Below are 11,375 nucleotides of genomic sequence, written 5' to 3'. Positions count from 1 at the left end.
AAATTGTCTATTGGTTTTTAGTGAGTATACTTTATGAAACTGTAGTGGTAGAGACTGTGTGAGCAACTAAGCTTAATTTGAGTAGAAGCTTATTAGAGTACTTTGTTGCATGCAACAACTGCTTAAGGATTTCTGTCGCTAGTGCTATGCTGCTCAATTTAGTTAAGGAATCCTAATATAAGGGGAGGGTTAGCGAGGGACCCCCCCCCCCCCCCCCCCCGTAAAAACCCTATTGGTTATGAAACGAGCACCACAGAAGCCTCGGAATTCGGACGCCTTTGCGACGATGATTATTAATCATTTTGGGAACTGGAATATACGAAGTTTGGTGAAAGAAGGAGCTCTTTTTAATGTGACGAATGTCTTACGAGAGTATAAAATTGGACTTTGTGCTGTACAAGAGACGCGATGGCCGGGACATGGCTCGACCCGCAATCAGGGGTACACGCTATACTATAGCGGTGACAACAGAGGACGAAAAGTACTCGGAACTGCGTTTTTAGTTAGTGATAAATTTTTGTGTAATGTTTTAGATTTTAAACCTGTGAACAATCGGCTGTGCACTATAAGAGTTAAGGGATGTTTTCAAAATGTGTCTATTGTGAACTGTCATGTGCCTATGGAAGAGAGCTCGGAGGAAGCGAAAGATTGTTTCTACGAAGTACTTGAGCGTATTTGTGCTAATCTACTGTCCTATGACGTCAAGTTAGTAGTGGGAGATTTCAATGCGAAGCTGGGGAGAGAGCGTGTGTGGCGCCCTTTCGTTGGTAGTGAGAGCCTACATGAGGAGTGCAATGATAACGGGATCCAACTTGCGAGTTTTGCTGCCGCTATGGGATGCTTTGTAAAGAGCACTATGTTTGTGCATAAAGACATCCACAAACAGACCTGGAGATTGCCAGCCAGTAGAACAGCTAACCAAATAGTCCATGTACTAGTGTATGGACGTCACAACAGCTCCATCTTGGATGTGAGAAATTTCAGAGGAGCAGATGGTGATAGCGACCACTATCAGGTAGCCTACGATTTCAGGCATAGAATTGCAGTTCAGAAGCCCGCGTGTCCTACCATACGATCAGCATGGGACCTGGACAAGTTGAAAACAGCATAAGGCAAGCTGGCTTTCCAGTTAGAGTTGCAGAATCATTTTGGGGAGTTACAGGAGGAAAAGGATGATCCAGATGGGATGTGGGACACCATCAAAAATACGACTGCGTTAGCTGCCTCGAGAACTGTGAGAAAGAGAAAGAAGAGGAGAAAAGCATGGTTTAATAGAGAGTGTGAAGAAGCTGTAGTGAAACAAAGGGAAGCACTATTGAACTACCTAGCTAATAGCAGGAAGAAAGCTGCATATGAGAGGGTGAGAAGAGTGGTGAATATATGTCTATGCAGGGAAAAGTGGACGTATCTTAATGAGAAAGTGGCTAGTATAGAGAGAAATAGGGTGACGAATAATGGACAGGAGATGTACTGGATGATCAAAGCCATGCGAGGTGTGTCAGACACAAGCGGCAACCATAAGAGATGAGAGTGGAAATCTATTAACAAACTCAAAAGATGCTCTCAGCGGTGGCATAAATATTTCGCAAACTTGCTGAATGTCAATGCTGGAATGTCAATATCGGAGGATTATACTCCTTATCAAACTGCTGAACCATTTATTGAAGAGCCGACATTTAATGAGATTACTCGTGCTATCCGCATGCTGAAAAATAATAAGGCTGCAGGAGTGGACTGCATACCAGCAGAGCTCCTGAAGAATGGTGGGGGGGGGGACATCCTGCTGGAGCAGCTGCACTGGCTCATCTTGATGATCTGGCAAGAAGAATGGCTGCTGGATGAGTGGAAGGAATTGCTGATCACCTCCAGTATATAAAAAAGGAGAAAAGGCTGAATGCAGCAACTATAGGGCATCTCACTGCTGTCGACTGGCTACAAGGTGCTGTCTAACATCATGCCAATATGCCTCACACCATATGCAGAAGAGTGACTACCAGACGGGCTTCAGGAGGAACCCTTCTACAATAACCAACTCTTCACGTTGTGCCAAGTTTTTGAAAAGTGCTGGGAATATAACCGGGAAGTTCATAATATTTTCATAGACTTTTCTAAAGCCTATGACTCAATAATATGCCCAAAAATATGGCAGGTGTTAGAAGAGCTGGGAATTCCTCGAAAACTCCAAAAAATGGTGCAGGTGTGCGTAGCTGGTTCAAGAGTAAGAGTGAAAGCAGAAGGTGACCTGTCGAACCCGTTTCAAGTACAGACCGGTGTGAAGCAGGGTGATGGGCTTTCTCCCGCTCTCTTCAATCTAGTGTTGGAAAAAGTAATTAGAAACACACAGCAAGTGGCAGGTGGAGTCGACTTGGGGGGGGGTGCAAGTTAGGATTCTTGGCTACGCGGACGACCTGAATGTCATGGCGCATCAATGGGATGATGCAGTGCCATTGGTTACTGCTATTGAAGAAGCTGCAGAAGAAGTTGGCCTGAAGATAAACTCCGAGAAGACAAAATACCTTTTTATGAGTTGCAATGCTGCTCAAGATCCGGAGGGAGCTGCACAGTTTGAGAGGATGAAGGTATTTAGGTACTTAGGTTCTTTCGTGACTGAAGACAACAAAGTTGAGGCTGATGTCCAGAGTTGGGTAAATGCTGCGAACGTGGCCTATTATCAGGTGCATCCCCTTTTTGCCTCGCACTTGCTGTCTTGGACTACAAAGGCGGGACTATACATGACTTTGATCAGGCCTGTTCTCCTCTACGGTGCTGAAGCGTGGACTCTCACGGCAAGACAAGTCGATCACCTGAGAGTATTCGAGAACAAGATGCTATGACATATCTATGGAGGGGGTCATGGCAGACGGAGTCTGGAGGATGCGGTCCAATGCTGCCATACACATTTTATACAACTCAGCAGACGTCTTGATGGAGCTGTGAGCCCGGCATCTTCAGTGGCTGGGGGCATCTATACTGTATGGGCCCCAAAAGGACTGTGAGACAAGTGTGGGAGGCCCGACCCAGATCAGGGAGGCCGCCAGGGAGAAGGAAGACCTGCAGGCTGTCGGTCTGGAGATCAGAACATGGTGGACAGTCGCAGAGGACTGTGCCCAGTGGTGACATGTGGTGCTTGAGGCCAAAAGTCCCCCCGGGCTGATAGCGCCTGGCTAATGTAATGTAAATGTACTAAGGGACAATTACCTGAAATAGCATATAATGGAATATACTAGGGATTCAAGAGTGCTTGATCTAGTAATTGTTGCATCTGAGAATTTGTCTATTACAAATATGACCATGTTGCCACCAATTGGTGAGAGTGATCTTGGGAGGTGGCCAAATGTGTGGAATTTTCAGTTAAGTATATGTGGAATTACAGGGCTGGTAAGTATGACAAGATTAGGAGATTGCTTAGATTGGTTCCATGGCATGTAAAATTGCGAGAACTGAGTGTTGATAGTGCATTGGAAGTGGCAGGAGTGTTTGAGAGAGGTAATGGCAGACTGTATAAAGTAAAGTAAATCAAGTGGGAGTTAAATGGATGAATATCATCATCAAGCTGAAGCTGCAAAAAAAAAAAAAAGAAACAATTATGGAGGGAATTTAAGGAGAAAGGTGACCTGCAGGCACAAGAGCAGTATAAGGCACAGGCCAGAAGGGTAACTAGTGTGGTAAGAAAAGCCAAAAGCAGATTATGAAAGGAAGTTAGCAATGCAGGCTAAAGAGAATCCCAAACAGTTCTTTCGATACGCTGCAAGTAAAAGAAAGAATGTATATGGCAGAATAATTTTAAGGAATGCTGATAGTAGGGAGGTAACTGAATCAGTAGAAATAACAGAATGACTAAGTGAACACTTTGCAAGAGTATATCATCCAGGTGGTGATATTGCAGGAACGAGAGAGACAAATGCATATACGGGAACTGAGGTAAATGAAATGGAGGTGCATAGCATATTACAGAACCTTAATATGAATACAGCTGTGGGATTGGATGGTATAGCAGCTTGAGTTTTACATGAAGTGGCGAGGGAATTGTCAGTACCCTTGACCATATTGTTTAATATATGTCTCAGCTCTGGGTTAGTCCTGAGTGGATGGAAAGAGGGGAAAATAGTTCCATTGCATAAAGGAGGCTCCAAGACTGCTGTTGCAAATTACTGACCGATCAGCATAATCAGGAGTCGTTGTCAATGCTTTGGAGAAATTAATCAAAAGCAAAATGCAGGAATGGATAGATAGAAGTGGGATACTGTATGGGGGGGGTGACAGCATGGTTTTGTGAAGGGTAGATTATGCCTCAGTAACTTGCTCATGTTTTATAATACAGTGACGGCTGACCCGGATAAAGGTAATGGGTTTACAGTGATACTGCTGGACTTTGCAAAGGCCTGACAGGATACCACATGGAATTCTAATCATTAAAAAACTGCAGCACATAAGGAAGGATAGGAGGGTGGCTGATGGAGAGATATCAGAGAGTAGTTTATTAAGGACTAGAGTCTAAAAGAATGCCTGTGACTAGTGGCATTCCGCAGGGTTCTGTTCTTGGACTGCTACTATTTAATTTGTTCATTAATTATATAGGAAAGGATCTGAGAAGAACTGTTTAGTTGTTTGCTGATGATGCAAAGTTAAGTAGAGCAATAGTTAATACAGATGTATCAAAATTTTGGAGGATGATTTGGATAGATTGGCAAAGGAGAATGAATGTCAGTTTAATGTGGCAAATTGAAAATATTACCAGCTATATACCATATTGGTGAAACTGTACTCCAGGAAATTGACGAAACTAGAAACTTGGGAGTCTTAGTGGATAGGGAGTTAAAGTTTAGGTGGCACATAGCAAAAGTGGCTAAAGCATCTCATCAAAGCACTTGATTACTGAATACTTTGACGAACAGAGACATGCAGGTTATTGTTCCTCCTTATCGAGCCTTGATAAGACCCCATCTTGACTACTGTGCACAGATCTGGGCGTCAGGGTTTCTTGGTGATGAGGAGGAGGTGGTGGAGTGGATCCAGAGGCAAATGACCAAGATGGTAGCAGGTCAATGGGATGAAACTTACGAGAACAGGTTTAAGATTTGTGGGTTACAGAAACTGGTTGATAGGTGGAAAAGGGATGATATGATTGAGACATTCAAATTACTCAGAGGTTTTTACAAGATTAATTCAGAGGAAATTTTTCAGAACAGGTTTGTTGTTGGAAGAACTGGGGGCCATCCATGGAAACTGAGTAAGAGTGTAGTTAGCAAGAGTGTTAGAACTAGGTTTTTTGCTTGGAAAGTAGTGAATGAGTGGAATAGGATGACAGAGTCTGTTGTGGGTGCCATGACTGTGAATGAGTTCAAAGTAGTGTATGATAGATACTGCACATATGTTGGATAGTTCTTGACATGATGTTTAGGGCCTTACTTGATGAGTCTAAGGACTTCTTGGGGTTGCTTGTAATAATAATAATTATTATTATTATTATTACTATCGCAAGACCTAATGGAGTCACAGACTCATCAAGGAGGTCTCTTTTGTCATAAACGCAGCTCATCATACTGCACCTTAAACACATTCAAATTCTGTGCAGACACCACACTTTCAGGCAGTGCATCCCAATCATTCACAAATCTCCATTCAAAAAATGTGCTTCTTACTCCCTTGCTCACACCTTCCTTATACAGCTTCCAGGGATGTTCTCCCACCATTTCATGATACACCTCTTCAACATTAATCCTATAACAACCTCTTACTAATTCGTATAATCTCTATCACATCATCCCTCTTCCTCCTATCCACTAGACTCTGCAAATTTCATTGTCTCAACCTTTCTTCGTATTCAACATTCCAGAGATTAGAAACTATTTTGGTCAGTTGCCTCTGGACTCTCTTCATCCTTTTTGACCATCATCCCAAGATCTGTTATTTCCTCCACTTCCAACAATATATCCCCCACCAAGAGTAAATTCTACATCTCATCTTTGTTTTCCAAATTTTCAAACCATTCATTTTGCAACATTTTGTATTTTGGTTTACAATTTTTTTGTAAACCAAAGTGAAAAATTAAAATTTTCAAATAGTACTTTCATATCCTGTACACCCCTGGTGGGTACATGGCAGGAATTTGATGATGATAATGATGACATTTTGCAACATTGAACTGGCATCCTTACTCCCATGCCTATTCGCTCAGTCTGTTTATTATTATTATTATTATGTAACACCTCCAAGGAGTCCAAAGGCTCATTGAAGGAGGGCACCTACTCTACAACTCTCTGTCTCCACCACTCAATTCACCTCATTTAAGTCTTCTTGTAAATTCACAACATTTACTTCTCATTGTTTGTCCCAACTTTGCATCATCTGAAAACAGCTGTATATCCCCATTCAAATCTTTCCCAATGTCATTTACATACAAATTAAACAGTAATGGCCCCAAACAGATCCCTGAAGCACACCACTAGTGACTTTCCCCTTCTGGGATATTGCTCCCACATACACATGTTGATATCTATCAGATAGCCAGTCTCCAATCCAGCCCCATCTGCTCTAGTTTGTCTATCAACTTATCATGCAGCAATCTATCAAAAGCCTTTGCAAAGTTTATCCATTACCTAATCCATTTCCCACATCTAGTGCTGCTGTCATCTTATTGTAATAAGTACGTAGATTACTAAAACATGACCTCCCTTTAGCAAATCCATGCTGTCCATCAAAGATAATATACCACTGTATATTATCTTCGATGATATATTATCTTTGATAATACCATTGTTGTCAACCAAATTCTGGATCCTGATTCTCACCAGTTTTTCCAACACTTTAACCACAACACATGACACACATAATTTGATGCTTGACTTCTGTCACCTCCTTTATGAAGCAGTACAATCTTGTCTTCCTTCTACTCCTTTGACCCAACATAAGACTCATAATAAACAAATATGTCAACGCTCTGGCACATTTCTTTAAAATATGCAGTGATATATTAACTCCCATAATATCAAGCTTGCTTAATTTCCCACATATCTCCTTCTCACTCACAGTCAGTCCTGCCTCATCATCCACTGCTGTCAAACTCTCCAAACAAGGATGAAAGACCTTTATGAAATGCTCATTAAATATCTCAACCTATATACTCCGCAGCACTTGTCCTTATGCTTATGCCATTCAAATATGTACATATTTGTACAATTATGGTAGAATGTATATATATATATATATCCTAAAAAAAAATCCTACGGAGGTCTTTTGATATGTACAATTATGTATATATATATATATATATATATATATATATATACATAATTGTACATATCAAAAGACCTCCGTAGGATTTTTTTTTTTTTGGCTTCATTAGCTAACTACTGCTCATACTGACCTTTTGCTACCCATACCAACTGAGTCACTCTCCTTGCTTGTTTTTTGTATTCCTTGAAATTGATTATTACCACTCCTCTTATTTTGTCTCCATAATGTCTTTTGTCTCTGGTACTGCATGCTTTTAATCTCTTCATTCATCCATTTCACAACCTATCTTATTTAATCTTTATTATTTATTATTATATTTATTATTTATTTATTTATTTATTATTATATTTATTATATCTTTATTAATCTTTATAATTAAATATTAATTATTTAATTAATTAATTATTTAATGACCTTTGGAATACATTTAGACATTTCTTCTACTAGATAGTTCTTGAATATCACCTAAGCAGTATTGATCATCTTTCCACTCAAGTCCGTATTACATGCTACAGCTCTGAGCTGTCTCTCCTGTGCTTCTCATAATCACAGCCTTGTAGTTAAACAAATACCTTTTCCTCACGGAAGTCCTCTCAAGGCTGGCAACCACTCAGGTAATCATTTCATGGTCATTCTCTCTCACCAACTGGAGAGAGAGATTTGACACCTCATTTATAATAACATCCTCTGATAAAATGATCAAATCCAAAACGCTTAAGCCTTGTGTGTCCCATGTTACATACTGTCTGAGATAGTTGTCTCTCAAAATCCCATCTAAGATGTGAAGATCCTTTATAAGGGCTTTTTAGCTGAAGTTAAGTCAGTCAGCCAGTCTCATATGGAGGTTGCAGAGTTCTTCCCTCAGAAACTCAGGTTTTTTCATTCTGCAAAACAGACAAACTAGCAAATGCAATACACTGGCCTTGTAGCCTGACTTGCTTTGACCATAAATCCCCCCCCCCCCCCCCCCGTCTTCATGAAAAGCATCATATTGCTCCATTTCTATTCCCATCAGGATGCCTTTATCATCCAACAATCTCACTTCTCTATTAAATATGGCAGTTTAATACCCCTTGTTAATAAATAACCAAAAATGGATTACTTACGTATATATTTTTATTAGTATAAAATGTTTGTCCTTATTATCAAGGACATTTTCAGTATGACTTCTAAATTAAACAACAAGAATGGAAACTGGTATAATTAACAGTTATATTCAACAGTGACACATTCAAACTGCATGTACGTGATGTAGAGCATCACGGTCTAATTATATTAAGGTTCTAGTAAAAATAACTTTAACAAGATTTAATAACAAATAAATAATATAATTAAATATTAAAAATATAAAAAATAATTAAATTTAAGTTCACTCTGGAAATTGTGAAGAAGAATTATCCATAAGAGATAAAATGTAAGCCCATTGTTTCTATTTACACACAGACAAATCGACCTTGAGAACACACACAAATTAATGGACAAAAACTACTAGTGGTGGCATTAGTATAGGTGATGATGGCAGTGGCGGTTCGCTGTAGTTGGTTTATTAAGTGGTGGAGATAGAGATTTGTAGAGTAGGTGTCCTTCCTCAATGAAATTTACACTCCTTGAAAGTGTCACGTAATAATAATAGGTGTGCCTCCGTACTGCAGTTGGAAGAATGATGGTACGTTGCGCACTTCGATTTGAAAATCCCAAAATTCAATTCTTGTCATGATGAGAGGAATCTTTGTATCAGAAACAAAGGGGTAGAGTTTGTTGCCTTAGTCAATATGTTGCGACCTCAGATTGGAGGAATTAGTGAGACCTGGCTATCAGGATCAGACTTACTAACTGGTATCGAGTGTCATGGGTACAGTATTTTTAGGAAGGATAAAGTGGATAGGAGAGGAGGGGCGTGCTGCTAATGATATTGGATGACTTAAATCCAGTTAGAGTTGAGACCTATGAATGTAGTAATACTACTAACAATATTTCATGTGGCAGTGAGTTTGAAGCCATCTGGTGTGAGGTGGGATCTAACAAGACAAATTACATAGTGGGGTGTTGTTACAGATTTGGTGGATCGGTTGCTGGTGATGAAGAAATGCATCACCAAATAGAAAAGGTGAATGCAAAAAGAGTAATCATAATGGGAGACTTTAATTATCCAAATTTTGATTGGGTAGCAGTAGAATCTCATGAGATGAATGAAAATGCATTTATTTAGCTGTTGCAGGACAACTTCCTCAAGTATCATGTGACAGAAGGAACTCAAGGTCAAAGAGTGTTAGATTTGATTATAGTGTCAGAGGGCGTTTCAGTTAAAGACAACTATTTTGCCTCCAGTTGGTGACAGTGATCATGTGGTACTCACTTGGGAAGTGACTAAGAAAATGTTATATGTTGAACTACAAAGCAGGAAATTATGACCAACTGAGTTCAGTGGAATGGGATCGGTTTCTGGATGAAAAGAATATTGGCAGTGCATGGGAAGCATTTAAACAATACTTAAATGATGCGATATCAGAATGTGTTCCGAGAATTTGAAGAATAAATAGAGTAGGAGTCAAATGAATGTGTAATCTTATTAAGCAAGAGATTAGTAAGAAAAGGACGATGTGGAAGGAATACAATTTGCATAAGGATGACATCTGTTATGAACATTATAAGCAGCAGGCTGGAATAGTCACCGCTGTTGTACGGAAAGCAAAGTCTTATTATGAAAAGAAACTGGCTCTGCGTGCTAAAGACAACCCACAAGAATTCTATCGATATGCTGCAAGTAAAAGAAAGAATGAATATGAAAGAATAACCCTTCTAAATCCAGATGGTGTGAGGGTTACAGATGCAGAAGAGGTTGTTCAGTTAATGAGTGCCTATTTCGTTAAAAGTTATCAACCTGGTGAACACAACATTGAGCTCACTGTTACCTCTTCACTAGATGAAGAAATGCAGGTGTGTGTGTGTGTGTGTGTGAGGCTGAGGTATTAGAGCTGTTGCACAAACTGAATAAGAATTCAGCAATAGGGATTGATGGAATATCAGCACATGTGCTAAAAGAGTGTTCAGCTGAACTGGCCATTCCTTTGACCAGGATGTTTAATATGAGTCTCAAAACAGGGAAGATTCTGCAGGAATGGGAGGAATGCATGGTAATTCCATTGCACAAGGGTGGTGCAAAGACCGATGTATCCAACTATTGACCAATTAGTATCTCAGGAGTGGTGGTGAATATTTTGAAAAAATTGGTTAGGGCCCGCATTCAGAAATGGGTTGACGGTGAATATCTACTTTGCAATGAACAACATGGGTTTATAAGGGAAGGTCGTGTTTTAGCAATTTGCTCACATTCTATAACAATGTTACCATTGAACTAGACAAGGCGAATGGATACACCATGATACTTTTGGATTTTGCTAAGGCTTTTGACAGAATACAGCATGGCAGACTGCTGCATAAATTGGAGAAAATGGGTTTGGGTTATATTTGGTTTTTGATATCTGATTGACAGATATCAAAAAGTGGTATACAGGGGATCTGAGTCTGCAAGGTTTAAGGTAACAAGTGGTGTACCACAAGGATCAGTGCTTGGTCCACTGTTATTCAATCTGTACATTAATGATATTGGGAAGGATTTGACAAGCGACATACAGTTATTTGCTGATGCTGCTGATATGCAGTCTTTGCAGAACGATTTGAATAGGCTGGAATTGTGGGCATGGGAAAATGGGTGTCAGTTCAATGTCAGTAAATGTAAAGTCATTCACTTCGGCATGATTAGATATCCAATGTCGTATTATATTGGTAGGATTAGGCTAGAAGAAACTGATGAGGCTAGGGATCTTGGAGTGTTAATAGATAGGAAGTTGAAGTTTAGGGGCCATGTGGCAAAGATTGCAAATACAACTAAAAAAATAATTGCAATGCTGAAACGAACGTTCACCGCCTCTTTACAAGGCCTTGATAAGACCTCACTTGGACTATTGTGCGTAGGTCTGGTCTCCTGGTTTCCTTTGTGATTCTGATATATTGGAGAGAGTACAAAGGAGAGTGTTAAAAATGATATCAGGATTGTGGAATACTGATTATGAAGACAGATTGAGAATTTGTAGACTGCAGACACTAGCAAACAGGAGTAAGAGGGGTGATATGATTGA

The 11,375-nt window shown here is 39.9% G+C and overlaps 1 protein-coding gene across 1 annotated transcript; it reads left to right on the top strand.

The window, feature by feature from the left end:
* Window positions 1-238: 238 nt before the first annotated feature.
* On the top strand, window positions 239-1,111 carry LOC150104681 (protein CFDP2-like). Its single transcript, XM_090395606.1, has one exon. It carries the CDS (start codon window positions 239-241, stop codon window positions 1,109-1,111), a length of 873 nt encoding a protein of 290 aa, XP_090251732.1.
* The last annotated feature ends 10,264 nt before the right edge of the window (window positions 1,112-11,375 follow it).

Source organism: Typopeltis vanoorti, chromosome 7 (genome assembly GCF_054136105.1).
Source record: "Typopeltis vanoorti isolate ZY-2024b chromosome 7, IOZ_Tvanoo_1.0, whole genome shotgun sequence".
Taxonomy (NCBI): Eukaryota; Metazoa; Arthropoda; class Arachnida; order Uropygi; family Thelyphonidae; genus Typopeltis; species Typopeltis vanoorti.
Note: the sequence above shows the minus strand (reverse complement) of the source record. Positions and strands in the feature narration are given on the sequence as shown.